This window comes from Vitis vinifera, chromosome 7, assembly GCF_030704535.1.
Source record: "Vitis vinifera cultivar Pinot Noir 40024 chromosome 7, ASM3070453v1".
Lineage (NCBI taxonomy): Eukaryota > Viridiplantae > Streptophyta > Magnoliopsida > Vitales > Vitaceae > Vitis > Vitis vinifera.
Genome location: NC_081811.1, coordinates 30,551,018 through 30,567,641, shown reverse-complemented (window position 1 = coordinate 30,567,641; position 16,624 = coordinate 30,551,018). Strand labels below are relative to the sequence as shown.

General features: G+C 31.3%; 1 protein-coding gene across 1 annotated transcript; it reads right to left on the bottom strand.

Annotated features, from left to right (window-relative positions):
* Positions 1-11,284: 11,284 nt before the first annotated feature.
* Positions 11,285-15,344, bottom strand: LOC100255901 (uncharacterized). The gene is made up of 3 exons (XM_002269047.5): positions 15,184-15,344; positions 11,762-12,223; positions 11,285-11,673 (listed from the first exon to the last, which is right to left on the bottom strand). Exons 2-3 carry the CDS (start codon positions 12,206-12,208, stop codon positions 11,521-11,523), a joined length of 600 nt encoding a protein of 199 aa, XP_002269083.1. The 5' UTR covers positions 12,209-12,223; positions 15,184-15,344; the 3' UTR covers positions 11,285-11,520.
* Between the last annotated feature and the right edge of the window lie 1,280 nt (positions 15,345-16,624).

The following is a 16,624-nucleotide window of genomic DNA, read 5'->3' as shown; positions in this document are numbered from 1 at the left end:
AAATAAGACCTAATCCTAATTTTCCTTTTAAAGCTTGGCTTGGTCCCTCACCTCTAAAATAAAAATAAGATACAATTAAGATATATGATTGACATATTTCATGGGCACAACTACGACCCACACTCAATCGTGTAAATATTATTCACTTCAAACTTAAAAGGATCCTTACAGCTTTAAACGCCTTTACAAAATTAAAATGAGTTCATACATATATAGTTTTGGTAACTTTCTCTCATATTTGATATGTAATATCACACAAACACTTCCTAATACAAACACAATATCATCGTTGTGTCTCATGGGGTTACGGGACCAAATAAACAAACACCTCCTATGAGGCCAAATAAACCTCCACACCAAGGTCAATGATCAGCTTTAACATCATTTGTCATGACCTACACCCAACCGTATAGATATTGTCAGTTTTGGGCCAAAGAAACCCTCATGACTTTAAATGTGTATGAAAAATGTTACTTTGAAATATTTTCTTCTATGAGCCCCAAGATATATATTTTTTTTTTTCACAAAATTTAGTATATAAGCATGTCTATCATTTTAAAAAAATGATATGAAATCAAAAGGCATTCAAAAAGTTTATTACTTTTCTTGTAATTTAAGAGAAATACTATGCAAAAGTAAAAAAATACTAAAGATATGAGGAAATTTTGAGTTCTTACTGCAAGTGGGCTTTGTGTAGAGAGAGCAAAGTAAATAAAGTGGTTAAAAGAAAATAGGAGACGGAAATAAGAAAACGAGCAGATATTTTGAAAAACTTTTGGGAATTTTCTCAAGAAAGTTGGAAGTGAAAATAAACAAGATTGTTTCATTCATATTTTTAAGTTTTTATCTCTCTTGTTTGCTATAGGAGGAGACTATTTATACTAAAAGGTAGAGTTTTGGGTTTTGCATTGAAGTTCCAAATGTTTGGTTAATTGCATAAATGACTTAATTTAAGTGCACAACATGATCATTCAAGTTTTTGCTATAAATAAGAACATCATCAAAATAAACAACAACAAATCTGCCTATGAAAGCTCACAAGACATGGATCATTAATCATATGAAAGTACTCGATGCATTAGTTAATCCAAATGACATAACTAACCACTCATATAAACCATATTTCGTTTTAAAAGCGGTTTTCCATTCATCGCCATCTTATTTGATGATACCCACTCTTTAGATCAATCTTAAAAAATACACAAACACCATGTAATTCATCTAACATATCATCTAAGCGAGGAATAGGATGACGATACTTTACTATTATGTTGTTGACTACTCGGCAATCAACGCACATTCTCCACGTCACATTCTTTTTAGGGACCAAAATCACCGACATGACACACAGACTCATATTTTCCTGTATGTACCCCTTTTCCATTAATTCACTAACTTGCCTTTACAACTCATTTGTCTCATCGGGATTGCTTCAATAGGCTGGTCGATTTAGGATGGAAGCACCGGGCACGAAATCAATTTGATGTTCAATTCCTCAAATAGGAGGTAAACCATGTTGAACTTCCTCGGGAAAGACATCATCAAACTCCTGCAAAAAAAGAAACAACTAAACTAGGCAAAAACACGTCAAGTTTGCTAATGTTTAATTACGCTTCTTTGTACAAAAGTATAATCATTGGTTGATTTAAAAACATCATTCTTTTTGTTTCACTCGCTTTTGCATATAAATTTGTTTTTCTCTATGCTTTTCTCTCAATGGTTGAATTTGTCTTCTTGTTTTCTCTCTCATTTTTCTCAGTTTTTTTTCTTTCTAATTTTCACTTGTTTTCTTTTTCTCACTCTCTTTCTTTAGATCACTCTCTTTTTGTAACCTCACTTGATTTTCATAGACCTACTTTGGTGACAAAGAGACTAGAGTGATTGTCATTTGATTAAGTACAAATGAGTATTTGTTGGTGAGACCATCGTGCTTGACATATCGATCAAATTGTCATGGCTAACCTAGTAACAAGTTTCCAACTTGCATCGAAAGTACATCACACAAAACTTCATCTTCATATTTCCTGATGTAGAAGGATACCAATACCTGTTTAGTAACCCTCACCTTACCACTATCATTGAGCCATTGCAACTTGTAAGGTCAGGGATGTTTAATTGTTGGCAGCCCTAATTTCTCCACTATTGAAGTGTTAGCAACGTTAATACAACTACCTCCATTAATAATCACATTACATACCTTGTTTTGCACGTGACATCTAGTATGAAAGATGTTTTCTCGCTATACTTGGTCATTTTCTTTGACCTGCATACTTAGAGCTCTCCTTGCAACCAACAATTCACATTGGACAACATATTCCTCATCATCCACGCCCTATAATGGTGGCATAGATTCGGTATCATTAGATTCAATATCACCATTATTTGGCAATACCATAACTCTTTTGTTTGGACATTGCCTCACTGTGTGACCCATGTCTTGGCATTTAAAACACTTAATATCATGATTTCGAGTAGTGGAAGAATCAGATTTACCTTAATTTGTATGGTTGGTTGTTTATTGTTTTTGCTCGATTTTAGGTTTGGCAGTGGCTTGCTTCTCCTCTTTCTTCACAAAATTCGCCCTCTATGATGATCCCGAGCTAGGGTTTTGTCGTGTACTATTACCCCTCCTCTTGAGTTGGTTCTCAATTTTGATAGCCATGTGCACCATATATTCCAACTCCACATAATGTTGCAATTCCACCAAATTAGCAATTCTTTGGTTCAAACCAACTAAGAATCTAGCCATAGTAGCCTCTCGGACATCATCTATATTCGCTTGGATTATAGTTATTTCCATTTCCTTGTAATAATCCTTCACACTTCAATTACCTTGTGTAAGACTTTGCAATTTTTGGTACAACTCACAGTAGTAATGGCTTGGAACAAACCGTCTCCTCATCACAATTTTCATCTCATCCCTCATTTCTATTGGACACTCTCTATTTCTCATTTTGTTTAATACTACTTAATCCAACCAAATAATCACATAAATGAAAAAATTCAATGGTTGCAAGTTTTACCTTTTTAAGCTCGGAATAATTGTGACAATAAAATACTAATTCTACATTCTTCTCCCACTCCAGGTAAGCTTCAGGATCGTTTTTGCCTTGAAACGACGGAATCTTCATCTTAATACTACCCAAGTTATTATATTCCCGAATCCTAGCCTCTCTAAACTGTCCACCATATCTCTTATTGCCAACAATTGAATCCCGATCATCTTTTTCATCAAAACTGCCCCCATAATACTTTTCATCTTCAACTCTTACTGCCCTAGGTTGAACTCTCTGTCTCCTAAGCATATTGGAGTGTTTTGTGGTTACTCCACACGTGCATTCTTTACCTGATCTATCCGTTCATGTGTCTGCTCTATTTCCACTCTCAACACTCTTCTCATCTCACCCATTAAAGCTTCCGTGAGAAACTTTAGATCAACCTCTTTTGATGCATTCCTGAAAGTATTTTTGTCCTAATTGTCTAATATGTTTGCTGCAAAAATAAAGTTAGAAAAAAAAAAAAAAAAAAACTTCACACACTCTCTCACGTGTTTCACTAAAAGAATGATCCACTTAACTTTCACTCGTGTTTTCACACAAAATCATGTAGGATTTTGCCCTCTTATGTGCTCACCATTCTTGCCATTTTCCACTCATAGTAATCCTCTATAGGTTCTTATCAAATTAATAAAATAAATATCAAGATTTTCAACAACAATTCACCAAGGACTCATCAAGAGAAATTCGGATTTAAGGGCTTAGCAAAGCAAGGCTATGTTACAAATTTAAGGGGTTTCAAAATTCGTACAAAAGAATCAATTCTTTTGAGCCTATGTATTTAGGGTTTGTTTGGAGCAAGAAATTCGAATTTATAGAATAAAAAAAGAACACAAAAATGTAAAATTTAAACAAGAATTACAAGAATTGAATCGCAACTCTTTTTTTTCAATTTCGTTTTTTTTATTTCAAATAAAAAAATAGACAAACTTGTAACTAGTTTTAAGCTCTAATACCAACTGATACAATCCACACCATGAAATTGAGAAACTTATGGATCAAGAATGACTATAAGATCATCTAGAAACAGATTTGTATATAAGAACAAAAAAAAAAACTGTTTTTGATTGTTAAACGTGTTTTAGAAAACTATTCTCGAAAACAATTATCAAACAACCTAAAACTCTATTACTCAATATAAATAGTTTCTTCTCAAATGAGCGGTAGCAAAAATACAATAATACAAAACATACCTAACTTGCTCAAAATAATGGATATTTTTACATTGAATTTTGTTAAACAAAAATGAAAATCATATTTTAGAGGCAATAGATAAACTTGCCAAACATTATTTGCTACACATTTATTATTCAAAATCCCCTTCAAATGAAAAACTATGTTTACAAAATAATTTTGATTACGAATCTAATATAAATGTTATTTCTACCATTTTTCTTTTTCTTTTTCTTTTTTATCAATAGTGGTTATAACACATGACTTCTAGAGACATCCTTGATGAATGGTGATGACCTTGTTGTAACTTTAGCATTAGTTGCACACATGCACTATAATGACTACCAACCAATATTATGCTTTATTTTTTTATTTTGGAAAGCATAATTTGTTGGAAAATTAAGTAAATACTATGATTGGTTGAATGAATTTAACCTGTGAATAGATTAAATGGGTGAATACATTTAACCCTTTTAACAAATTCCTAAAAGCCTCAAGAAGCCAAAATGTTTTGGCTTCTTGAAGGTTAACAATCTTTTTCTCCCATTTATAAGTCTATCTAAAGAGAGACTCAAACTCTCTTTAGGGGATAAGTTTTTGAATTATGGCATCGAAATCATCAAACCTTCATTTCCTTATTCTGTTGTGATAGACCCAGACACAGTTCAGTTTGTCGGGAGTGGTTGTAAGGTGTTATTGCTGCCACTCGAAAACCGTTTTATCCTAGGAGATAGACACCTCACAATTCTCAAAGTACCAATGGAGAAGACAAATTTGTTTTAAGGAGATTGTGGCTTCACAACATTCGTTTTTGTCTTTTCTTCATTTTCTATTCATTTATTTATTTATTTTTGTTTTCCCTATTTAACGGATTAACCAGATATGGTTTATAGTCTTAAAACAAATTCTTTGCAAACAATAAAGGAAAAAAAAAAAAAAAAACCACATGGATCTTTTCATGGTTGGGAAGAAGGATAAGGAAAAAAATTATTTAGGAATGAGCCCTTCAAGTTTTTTCCAAAAGGAAAAAAAAAATGTTTAGAAAGGAGCCTTGCAAGTTTTTTTGAGAAAAAAAATTATTTTTTGAGAAAAAGAAAAAAAATTGTTCAAATTTCAGGAAAACAAACAAACAAAATGGTTTGTTGTTTTGGGAAAAAGAAAAAGAAAAAAAAATGATTTCATGACTAATCTTTTCCAAAAAGGAAAAAAGAAAAAAAAATAATTTTGTGACTGTTTTTTTTTTAAAAAAAAAAGAAAAAAAAAAAGAATAATTTCGTGACTATATTTTTTTTTCAAGAAGGAAAGGAAAAATTTTGTTGTTTTTTTTTTTGAAAAAAAAAATTGTTATTCAAAGGTTTTTCAGGAAAACAAATAGACAAAGTGTTTTTTTTTTTTTAGAGAATATTAATAATAATAATTTGTTCAAACAAAAATATTCCTTATTGCAAGGACAAGTTTACCTCATCACCGTTCATTGTGTGTATCATTAGGCTATAACACATGATTGTGTTAAATCATATAAGAAGACCTACTAGGAAAATAAGTCTACTTACTTTGTTTTCCCTATGAGGTTTGCACCAATTTTCTTATGGAAATTGGAAATTACGATACTGAGAAGTTATGTCTAAGGAATTTGGATTTTAAGCGGGACCTTTTGTGATCCTTCCTCCATATTTCTTGGGAACTGAATATTCTATCTAAGGAGGCTAATCTTGGTATGGGCTATTAACATCCCACCAATCTTTTCTGGGAATACTTTGTAAAGTGGTTTTTAATTATTCTAAGAAAATTGGCGTTATTAATTTTGGAAAAAAAAAATGAACACATTTTCTTAGGTATTTCAAGAAAATAGCAACTGAATCCAACTACGTTGTTGTGACTGAATTAACCCAAATGGTAACCCCTATTGTGGCACGAGTGCCAGCGCTACCTATCGTTGTACCTATCTCTATATCACTTGAAGAAAAACCAAAGAAGTTCGGTGGACTTAATTTTAAAAAATGGCAACAAAAGATGTTATTCTATCTGATCACTTTGAATCTCGTAAGATTCTTGAATGATGATGCTCCAACGCTTATAAAAAATGAGCTCGATATCCAAGTCATCAGTGCTATGGATGCTTGGAAACATTTTGACTTCCTATATAAAAATTATGTCATGAATGGGTTAGTTGATTCTTTGTACAATGTTTACTCTAACAAGAAACATCTAATGAGCTATGGGAATCTCTAAAACTAAGGATGTCGTGACTAAGAAATTCATTGTGGGCCGCTTCCTTGACTACAAAATGGTAGATTCCAAGACTATGGTAAGTCAAGTCTAGGAACTTCAAGTAATCTTGCATGAGATACATGCTGAGGGAATGTTTTTTAGCGAAACTTTCCAAGTGGTAGCTATAATTGAGAAATGCTCCTGGCTTGGAAAGATTTTAAGAAATACCTCAAACACAAAAGAAAGGAAATGAGCATCGAGGATCTAATTATTAGACTTCACTTTGAAGAATATAATAGAGGATTTGAAAAGAAAATAGCAAACACTCTGAATGAGGCCAAGGCTAATTTTGTGGAACATGGTCAAAGTTCCAAGTAAAGAACACCAACAAATGGAAAGGATCTAAGTTAGGACCTAAATGAGGGATCTCCAAGAAGGTGAAGTTTCAAGGAAAGTGCTTCAATTGTGGAAAGCAAGGTCACAAATATGTTGATTGTAGATTGCCCAAAAAGAACAAACCCAAGGAATCTAATGTGATCCATGACATCACTAAAGACGTTGACATTGACCTCACAACCGTAGTCTCTGAGGTGACCCAAAGGAATGGTGGATTGATACCCGTGCTACTCGTCATGTATGCTCTGATAAGAAAATGTTCTCTATTTTTTAACTAATTAAGAATGGGGAAAAGATGTTCATAGGGAACTCTACCACCTCTTAGATCAAAGGTCAAGGCAAAGTAATCTTGAATATGACTTCCAAGAAGGAGTTGATTCTAACTAATGTTTTATATGTACTTGAAATCCATAAGAACTTGGTGCCCGGTTCATTGCTGAGTAATCATGGATTTCGATTAGTGTTTGAGTCAAACGAATTTATTTTGTCAAATAGTGGAATGTATGTTGGAAATGGGTATATGAGTGATGGAATGTGGACTTATCAGAAAGATTTCTATGGCATTCTCCTTCGACTTATCAATCAATCCTTCCATAATTGATTATGGCGTCTTCATTATACTAAGATTCTTGCTTCCATATAAGCAACAGGTTGTGGTTTTCCTACAAATCTGTTTCTAGACGATCTTGGAGTCATTCTTGATTCACAAGTTTCTCAATTTCATGGTGTAGATCGTATCACTTAGGCAAATATTGTTTCATTTACTACCATTTTAGGAGTGTCTAGGTGTTTGAGTAGCCCTCAAGGGCACTTGAACAACGCTCTTTCAAAAATTCATTTTTTAAATTAATTTTCATGTCTAATTTCTCTTATTTCCTCTTTATGTTTTTTAAACATTATTAGCATTCATGTAATTCAACAATACTTACATGTATTATCTCAAATTTGATTTTGCAAACCTTGAGTTTTCAGAAGCAGTATACATTACATAAAATATGTCAAATCCTAATCCACGTTGAATAGAACATACATGTTAAATAATCTAACAATCACTCTTCTTGATAATATTTCAAGCAGAGTTTATACATCACTCAATTATGCTCATGTCTCAACCAAATATCCTACTTCATGATATTTACTTTATGTTATCCTAAGTTGATTTTGCAACAACTTTGATCTTCATAGACAAAATAAATCACAAAAAAGTATGTCTAGTCTTAATCCAAGATGAATGAAACAAAATCGTGAACTTAACTAACACCTACATTTCAAGTGACTTATGAATAAAGAGTTTATACCATGAAATATATCATTTATCCTTTATTTATTTTGAAATATAAAACCCAACTCCAACCCTAAATCATCCGTATAAAAAATTTACAATAATCTTTTCTTTATCTAAGCTAAAATTAAAAAATAAAACCCTAACCCTAATTTTCCTTTTGAACAATAATTTGAATCCTCTTTTTCAAAGTAAAAAGTAAAGCAAAATCATGATCAATGGCCATTGTAAGGTACATGCACAATATCTCGTGCTAAAGTTACGGCAATGTCTTCACTATTATCAACAAAATCATGTATACTAACAAACAAAATTAATGATTACTTTAAGTGCTTGTTTGGATATTCTTTCAATTTTTTATTTTTAAAAATAAAAATTAATAGTAACTTTTATGTCAAATATAATAATTTTTATATAAAAAGTAAAAAATTAATTTTAAAATTTGAGGTAATCCCTTAATTTTTTAAATAGTTTTAAAAGTCATTATCCTTTTCTTTTTCTTTTTTTTTTAATATATTTGGTTTATTGTGAAAAATATAAAATCAAATCAAATATAATTAAAATGGTTAAAAATTGATGTATTTTCAAATTATTTAATCTTTATATGAAAAAAGAGAAATATGTGAATCGGGTTTGAAGAAGCATATAATAATAATTTACTAATTTTAAATATATTTTTATTTTTCTTGACTTTTTCTTTCTTTTTTTTTTTCCTTCAATTTTCTTGTATAAAAGATAGTAAGTTTAATTACAAGGATCTCCCATATGATTTAAAAAATTATATTAACTTCCCCTTTAAAAATTTATCAAAAATTACACTTTGTTTCCCCAATTTTACTTAATTACATAAACCTCCTATGTGGTTTCTAAAATTACATCAACTCCACTCAACATAATTTGTTACCTACCAAGGGTTTAAAAGACAAAATATGTTTGTTCCAAGCTTGTCCTTTCGAACCACAATGAAGGTTCCTTCCAAGAACCCTACCATAAACTTGTTATGAACACTAAATTCCTAAATTCCCAAAACCCTGATATGACAAATTAACTTCTTTTTCTTCTTCTTTCATGAGTTAATCTATAGTTTCTAAAACAACTATTGGGGTTTTCAAGGTTAAACTAAATGTCCAAAGAGGATAAGTGTAAAAAAAATGAAAATATTGAAATGAAATATCGGTAATTAAATCTCATGGAAGTTTTAAAAATAAAATAAAATAAAATCAATTTCTATAATAATTTTAATTGAAACTTCGATAAATAACAAAACATTGATAATACGTGTATTCGACTTCGAACCGATGATTGAACCTATGAATCAAGCAATTTTTCAAGAACCAAATAATACTCTAATTTTTTTTTTTTCATTATTCATTCAAAACTATGTCATTTTGCAGTAAAACTAACACCATTTAATGTCCAAATCCCATCTCAGTGCTCCACCTCCCACCAGCAGCCTCCAACTCTAGCAACAGCAACCCTTCCAACATCACGCCATCCAAAATCACACCCACGATTGACACCAACACCAACGGCAACACCAACCCCACTAAGTCCCCTCCCCCTTCATTTGGATGATTTTAAATTTCTTATTTTTCAAATTCGTGATTTTAAATCTCTTAATTGATTCATTTGAAGATAAATTTATGATTTTAAAATAAATTCTTAATTAAAAATAATTAATAAATTTTTATTTTAAATTAAATTTCTAATATATGAAAAACCTCAACAAATAAAGAAAATGTTATCAAAATTTCAATAGAATTTATCATTTTTATTTTTAATTTTAATAATATATAAATTATATATGCATAACTTACTAGTTCGATCTCGATTCAACCATCGATCCTACCAATGAATCATGAATCAGTAGATTTTTCGATTCAATGATTAGTTGGATTCTAAAAACATTGATAAATATTCAATGGAAAGAGTATGTGCATCACTTAACCATTAGCCAATAATGGGTTAGAGATATATCTTCATTTTGAGAACCAAAGTCCTTGTGAATGAAAAAAAGGAACTATATTGAATGTGAGCGAACCCCAAATAATATCCATGAATGACTTTGTCTTTCAAGGACAAAATTCCGACTAAGAACACAAATATAAAAAACAGTTTTCTTTACTTGTCATCTATGAAGGTACCATACACTTAACAAATAATCCAAAAGTTTTCAAAATACTTACCATATTTTCAATTGTTTGGCAACATGCTTAATAAAAAAAAGTCTACAAATACCACAAATTTGTTCTAAAAAACCACATGTTTTCAAAATAAATTATCAAAAGACTTTTAAATCAAAGAGTTATCAACTGGGCTTTTAGGCAAAAAATTATTTTCTGTTCTAAAAAACAGAAAATTGTTTTCAAGAACAAATCCTAAAAAATCCAAAATTCCCAAATTCCTAAAACCTTGTATGGCAAAGCAACAACATTCTTTTTTTTTTTCCTCCTTCAAGAATGCACAATGATGTGAAAGGAGCATGGATATAATTTTGAAACCATAATCGAGGTCGCATAACTAAACTAAAATTCAAGGGAGAAGAGTGTAATTTACCCTAATAAAACCCTAAAACACTTCCTGCCCAAATAAATACAAGTTTAGAGTCTAATTCATATTAAATAAGTGTTAAACTGCCAACCTACTCAACCAAAGCCCAACTGATTTCATCCATTAGGAGCTCCACTTTGAGTTCATACACTCCAAATCAAATTCAATATAATTAAGCAATAAAGATCAGGACATGTTGATTTTCCTAACTATCATGCTTGATTACATTCCTAATGGAAATGAAAGCTAATTGTGGTTATGATAAACTATGGTTATGCTACATTGCCATCTTAGTAAAGAAAGGGGGAAGGGAGAAAGGGGAAATGAAAAAACAAAACTGAAGAACAAGTCAATCAATATCTAGAGTAAATAGTTTCTCATTGTTTATCAAGAGTCATGCACTAGTTGTGTTTAGGGGAAGGATTTCTGATCCTTCTTTGTATTCACTATTTCATGGTAATAAAATGTTTGTTTTTCATAAAAATAAAAAATAAACAGGCAATCAAAATTATTCATAACACAACCGAATTGAAGCAACTCTACACATGGGCAGATGTAAACACCATGAAATAGCTGGAGTTTTGGGTTTAAGTGAATCTATGGTTTTGGAATAGGCTGAGAACAATATCTGATCCCCTTCATGAGCAATTCTTGAGTCAAATAGAAACTGTGAAAAAATAGGCTGCTTTTGTCCAAAATTACTTCCTAATAGTCCTTTGCAAGTATAGCAAGTATAGCACCTATAGTTATGTTAGTTATGAACAAAACAAGCAGCTTAGTCCAGTAATCTATTTGTTTGACACTGATGAATGAGATAGAGAGAGTTTTACCATCATAAACCAGAAAAATATATCAATCATCTGACACATTGAAATTGTAGTGTCGTGCTAAACGACGAGCAGCTCCATCAGCTAGGACACTATCTATCATCTCGTACTTCTTGTAATTTGTTTTGAGGACCTCTGCTTGCTGCTTTGCAAGCTTCTCTTCTTCCTCTAGTTGATTCTGCAAAAGAATAGGTACTGTATTAACAGAAAAGGAGTTTATCAAATTGAGGAAAGGTGATAGATATGGAAGGAACACTCCAGTTTACCTTGAGCATGAAAGAAGCTTCTGAAGCATGTTTACGCACCAGATGCTTTAGCTTCTTGGCTACCTCAAAGTCAGGGTCCTCTTTGTCTAGCCATCGGCACTGTATCCTCCTACCAGGCTTTATTGGCCGGTCATCAAACATCTCCACCTCTGCAGGTCGTGCTCGTGCAGGCCTTGGCATCCCAGACATCATGAAAGGATAATTGTTCATGTCTGAAATAATGGCTTCAGCCTCACTTTGTTTTGCCATCTCAACCAATGCACACCGTGGGATCTTTGAAGGTTCCACATAATTGGGGATGAAATGAATGCTGACAACTGTCCCAAACTGATTGAGTGCAGTTTTTAGAACTGCATCAGTTACCTGTGGTGAGATGTTGTCAATGTAAACTGCTCGCTTCACCTTTTGCTCAAATAAGGCATACTCATTTTGTGCTGGAGATTCCATGTGGAGCTGATGCACCTGCCAAAAAAGTGAAAATGAATTCTTGTAGGAGGACACACATCAGAAAATAACCACATGCTGTAGTTAAGCTAGCATTTTAAACTGAAAAGGATCAACTTATACTAAGTATACAGGTAAGAAATGAGAGAACTTGGTTAAAGTAGTTCCTGTTTGATTGACTGTCATGAGTTTTGATGACAAGTGAAGGGATATGTTCCATGGTTAGGGATCAAATAAAAGAATCAAGAATAGAGAATAATCTTTATCAGAAAAAACTTGTCTAGCTTTAGTGCAAATCAGAAACAGATACCCACATGGAAACATCACCACTTACATGAAGCAGGGCAGCCATTAAAGTAGCTGCCTACAATCAAATAGCAGTGGGCTACAGCTTTGCCTTTTATAGTTTATGAAGGGGAACAATTAGAGTTTATGGATGGAAGAAAGATTATTTGATTGTGATTTGAAGTGACTTATGGGCCAAAATGAGAAGAAAGTGGTTGCTCAAATTTCAGGACAGCAATGGATGCAAAGATGCAGTGTTATGAAATTAGAGTTTATGAATGGACCAAAGATTAGATTGGTTGGGCTTTGAAGCGTCTTATGGGCTAAAATGAAGAGGAGAAGCTTGTTGGAATTTCTGGATAGCAACAAAATGTTGAGATTTAGGTTATGTTTGGCTCCTAAAAATTTTTGCAAAAAATACAAAGAAAGAAAATAGAGAGGAAAAGTAAAATTAAAGAAAAAGTGAAGAAAAATAAAAAATAGATTTAAAGTCAATAAATTATTTTTATATAATACTTCAAACTTTTTTAAACTTATTTAAATCTTCCATATAAAGATTAAATAATTTATATATATATTTTATAAGCTTTGCATTCCTATGCGACGCTAGCACTGCATGCGCCTGATCGACACCCCCAGAGGGGCACGGGTGGGACAAGTTAAAAATATATGTTTCTTAATAACTTTAATTATATTTAACTTTCCTTTGGATTTTCCATAATAAAACCAAATACAAGACAATTATTATCCTTAACATTTTTTTTTTCCTTAGTACTTTTCAGAAACCAAACATAACTTTAGTGTCCAGTTGATGGGGATTAAATGGAGTTTAGAGTTTGCAATCAAAGGGAAGGTTTTAGTATGTCTGGCTGTGTGAATGAGACTGTGCATAGCACCAAGGGAAAAAAAAGAAGAATAAGAAGAGGTTTTAGTGTCAAGGTAGTGGAAATAAAAAGTGGGATTACAATTTGGAATAAAGATGTAGGTTTTAATGAAGCTGATCACATACATGAGACTGCACAAAGAGGCAAAAAAGGAAGAAGCAGACGACTATCCAATTTAGAAATTCCAACTCAAACAAGTAAAAACTTTCTAATTATTAAATAAGACCAAACTAAACCTTCTGGATATCGTAACTAACAAAAGAAGATCAAATATTTTTCTGCACAGGGTGACTGGCAATGCCCACCACAACTGGCCCTGGGATATCCAGGGATTCCTATTGGCAGGAATCAAACCAAGACCGTGCACCTCTTCCACACATCCAAGCACTAGCCCTTACCATTGGGCCCAGGCTGAGGCTTATTTATTTTGCAGTTTAAAGTAATTCTTTTTCCTTTTTTAAGAGTTTTTTTTTTTCATTTTTTATTATTATTTATTTATTGATGTTGATTGCTCTTCCTTTTCTTCCAAAGGCTTCCATTTACATTGGGATTCATTCATAGCATGGTAGGTACCGTTAATGTTTCCATGGTATAACTAGTGAATGTTTATTCAAGCCAAATATTTTTATTTTTAATATGCAATTATACAAGATAAAGTTCCCAGCTAATTAATTTTATAAAATTTCTAGCTTCATCTATAGTCCAAAATGAAATCCTAGAATACAAAATTTTCAACAATAGCATTGAAGGGTTAAAGGCATTCAAAGAGAAACCCTAGCCCTCTATTTGGTTTCCAAAAAAACAGAGCAATAAAAGAAACCAACTTCTTCCTCATCTTTTGATGATTAAAAAGACAAGAAAAAGGGCCTCAGCAGTGTGAATTTTAAGTAAAGTGGCATGTTTCTCTGTTCCCAAATCGTTCAATGGTGAAAATTTTATGATTCAAATCATTGTTGGTGAAAATTTTACAATTGAAAATTTTAATCACTTCATTTTTTCTCTGTATCCAATAATAATAATAAGAAAAGAGAGAGAAACATTTCCAAACAGCAAAGATAGTGAATCTAACAAAAATTTCAGGCTATAAAAGAGAGAGAGAGAGGGAGAGAGAGAAACATTTACAAACAGCAAAAGATGGTTAATCTAACAAAAATTTCAGGCTATAAAAGAGAGAGAGAAACATTTCCAAACAGCAAAGATAGTTAATCTAACAAAAATTTCAGGCTATAAAAGAGAGAGCGAAACATTTCCAAACTATAAGAGAAACATTTCCAAACTATGAGAGAAACATTTCCAAACAGAAAAGATAATTAATCTAACAAAAGTTTCAGTCTATAAAAGAGAGAAACATTTCCAAACAGCAAAGAGAGTTAATCTAACAAAAATTTCAGTCTGAGCTGTAATCCAACTGGGCAATAGTTCTACGGCAAACTTCCCGCAATGTCATAATCCAACTTATAAAAGCACTCAGAGTGGAAACCGACCCTGTGTTTGGTTAACAAGAAAATGAAGAAAAAATAAAAGAAACCCACATTTTGATTACTATCTTATCTATCTCACTTTCTTTGCTCCCAAAAATGCAAAAAATAAAAAAATAAAAAATAAAAAATAAAAATTCAAGAACTCAGATCAACTAAGCCCAAAGTCTTATGAGTTTTAGGTAAAGTGTAATCTTCTGTATTCTCGAACCCTAGATGGTGAAGATGGTGAAAATTGTTCGATTCAAATATTTCTTTCATTTCACTATTTCGATTGAATTTAACGTAAAAATCAGATTGAGTGAATAGGGAATAGAGATTGGGACAGTACCTTGAACTCAGAGATCGACCGAGACTCAGACCTTTGGAGATTGAATGTTTTTGTGTAAGCAGTTACCGGGGTACCTTCGACCCAGAGACAGACAGCAAGGTTTTGGGAAGGAGATGATTGGTTGCTTTGGTCGAAGGGTTATTTCGATTAAAAGGTTGATTGAAACTTAATTTTAAAAATCTACATCACCTCATTTCGACTATGTCAAAAACACCCTTAATGTTTTCCGGTAAAAATAACACTTTCTTTTATTAACATATTATAAATACTTGAAATAATTAAAAATATTTATATTAAAAATAAATTATTTTTTAAATAAAAATATATATAAAAAAAAGATAAATTTATAAATATGATGATTGTTTCATCACTTTTAACCAATTGATTCTAAATATAAATTGAGATTAGGGCTATAGAGTTCAATCCACTAAAAATGGTGGGGGAAATTTTTGTTTTTTGTTTTTAAAAAAGAAGTATTATTAAAAAATAATTTTTAATAAATAAATAAATAAATAAAACATTCGTCATTTATTTTATTTTAGGATAATTATGTTAGAGGGTATATAAATATGATAATGACACCAAAGACTATAGGCTTCGTATAATTACTGTAAATTTATGGACAAACATGCTTTTAGTCTTAGTTTGTTTTCTATATCAAATAATTGAAAATATTATTTACATGTGTATTAATGTTAAATATTTTTTTTATATCTTCATACATGTACAAGAAATAAATATATAATATAATAATATTTTTAAAAATCCTTGAGATTGCAAAGAAATATAAATTAATAATTGATGAAATATCTAGCAAATAAAACTTCATAATATAATATTGAATAATTTTTTATAACTTTTATTTTTCTCAATTCACTTCTCAGAATCATTACATTCTTCAAACCTCTTTATCTTTTATGACATTAAATTTTGACTCATCTTTTATTTTTATAAGTCTTTTTATTTTATCTTATTTTTTTTATAAGTAAAAGCACAAAAAAAAAATATTATATATAAATAGAAAAAAGGGCACCTAAAAGCCAACTTAAAGCATACAACGGTATACAAGAGGCGCTAAAAGGCAAGAACAAAAAAAAAAAAAAAAAAAGAGGATACAAAAATATCACCATCTTTAATCTAGAACTTAACCAATCAAAAAAGTTGATTAAAGATAAATGTCTTTTATCTATAACCAACTTAGTCCAAGACCAAAATTTACATACAAAAGAGTTTTTTATCATTTGAATAAAAAACTTCTCATTATCAAAAGCAATTTTGTTTATTTCCTTCCAAACTGACCAAAAAAGATATAACCGAGTTATCATTCATACATTTCTACACTTCTTGCCCACAAAGGAATCATGTCAACCAAGAAAGGTATTTCTAATTGAGATCGAAAGGACCCACGTCACACCAAAAAGAGCAAACAATAACTCCCATA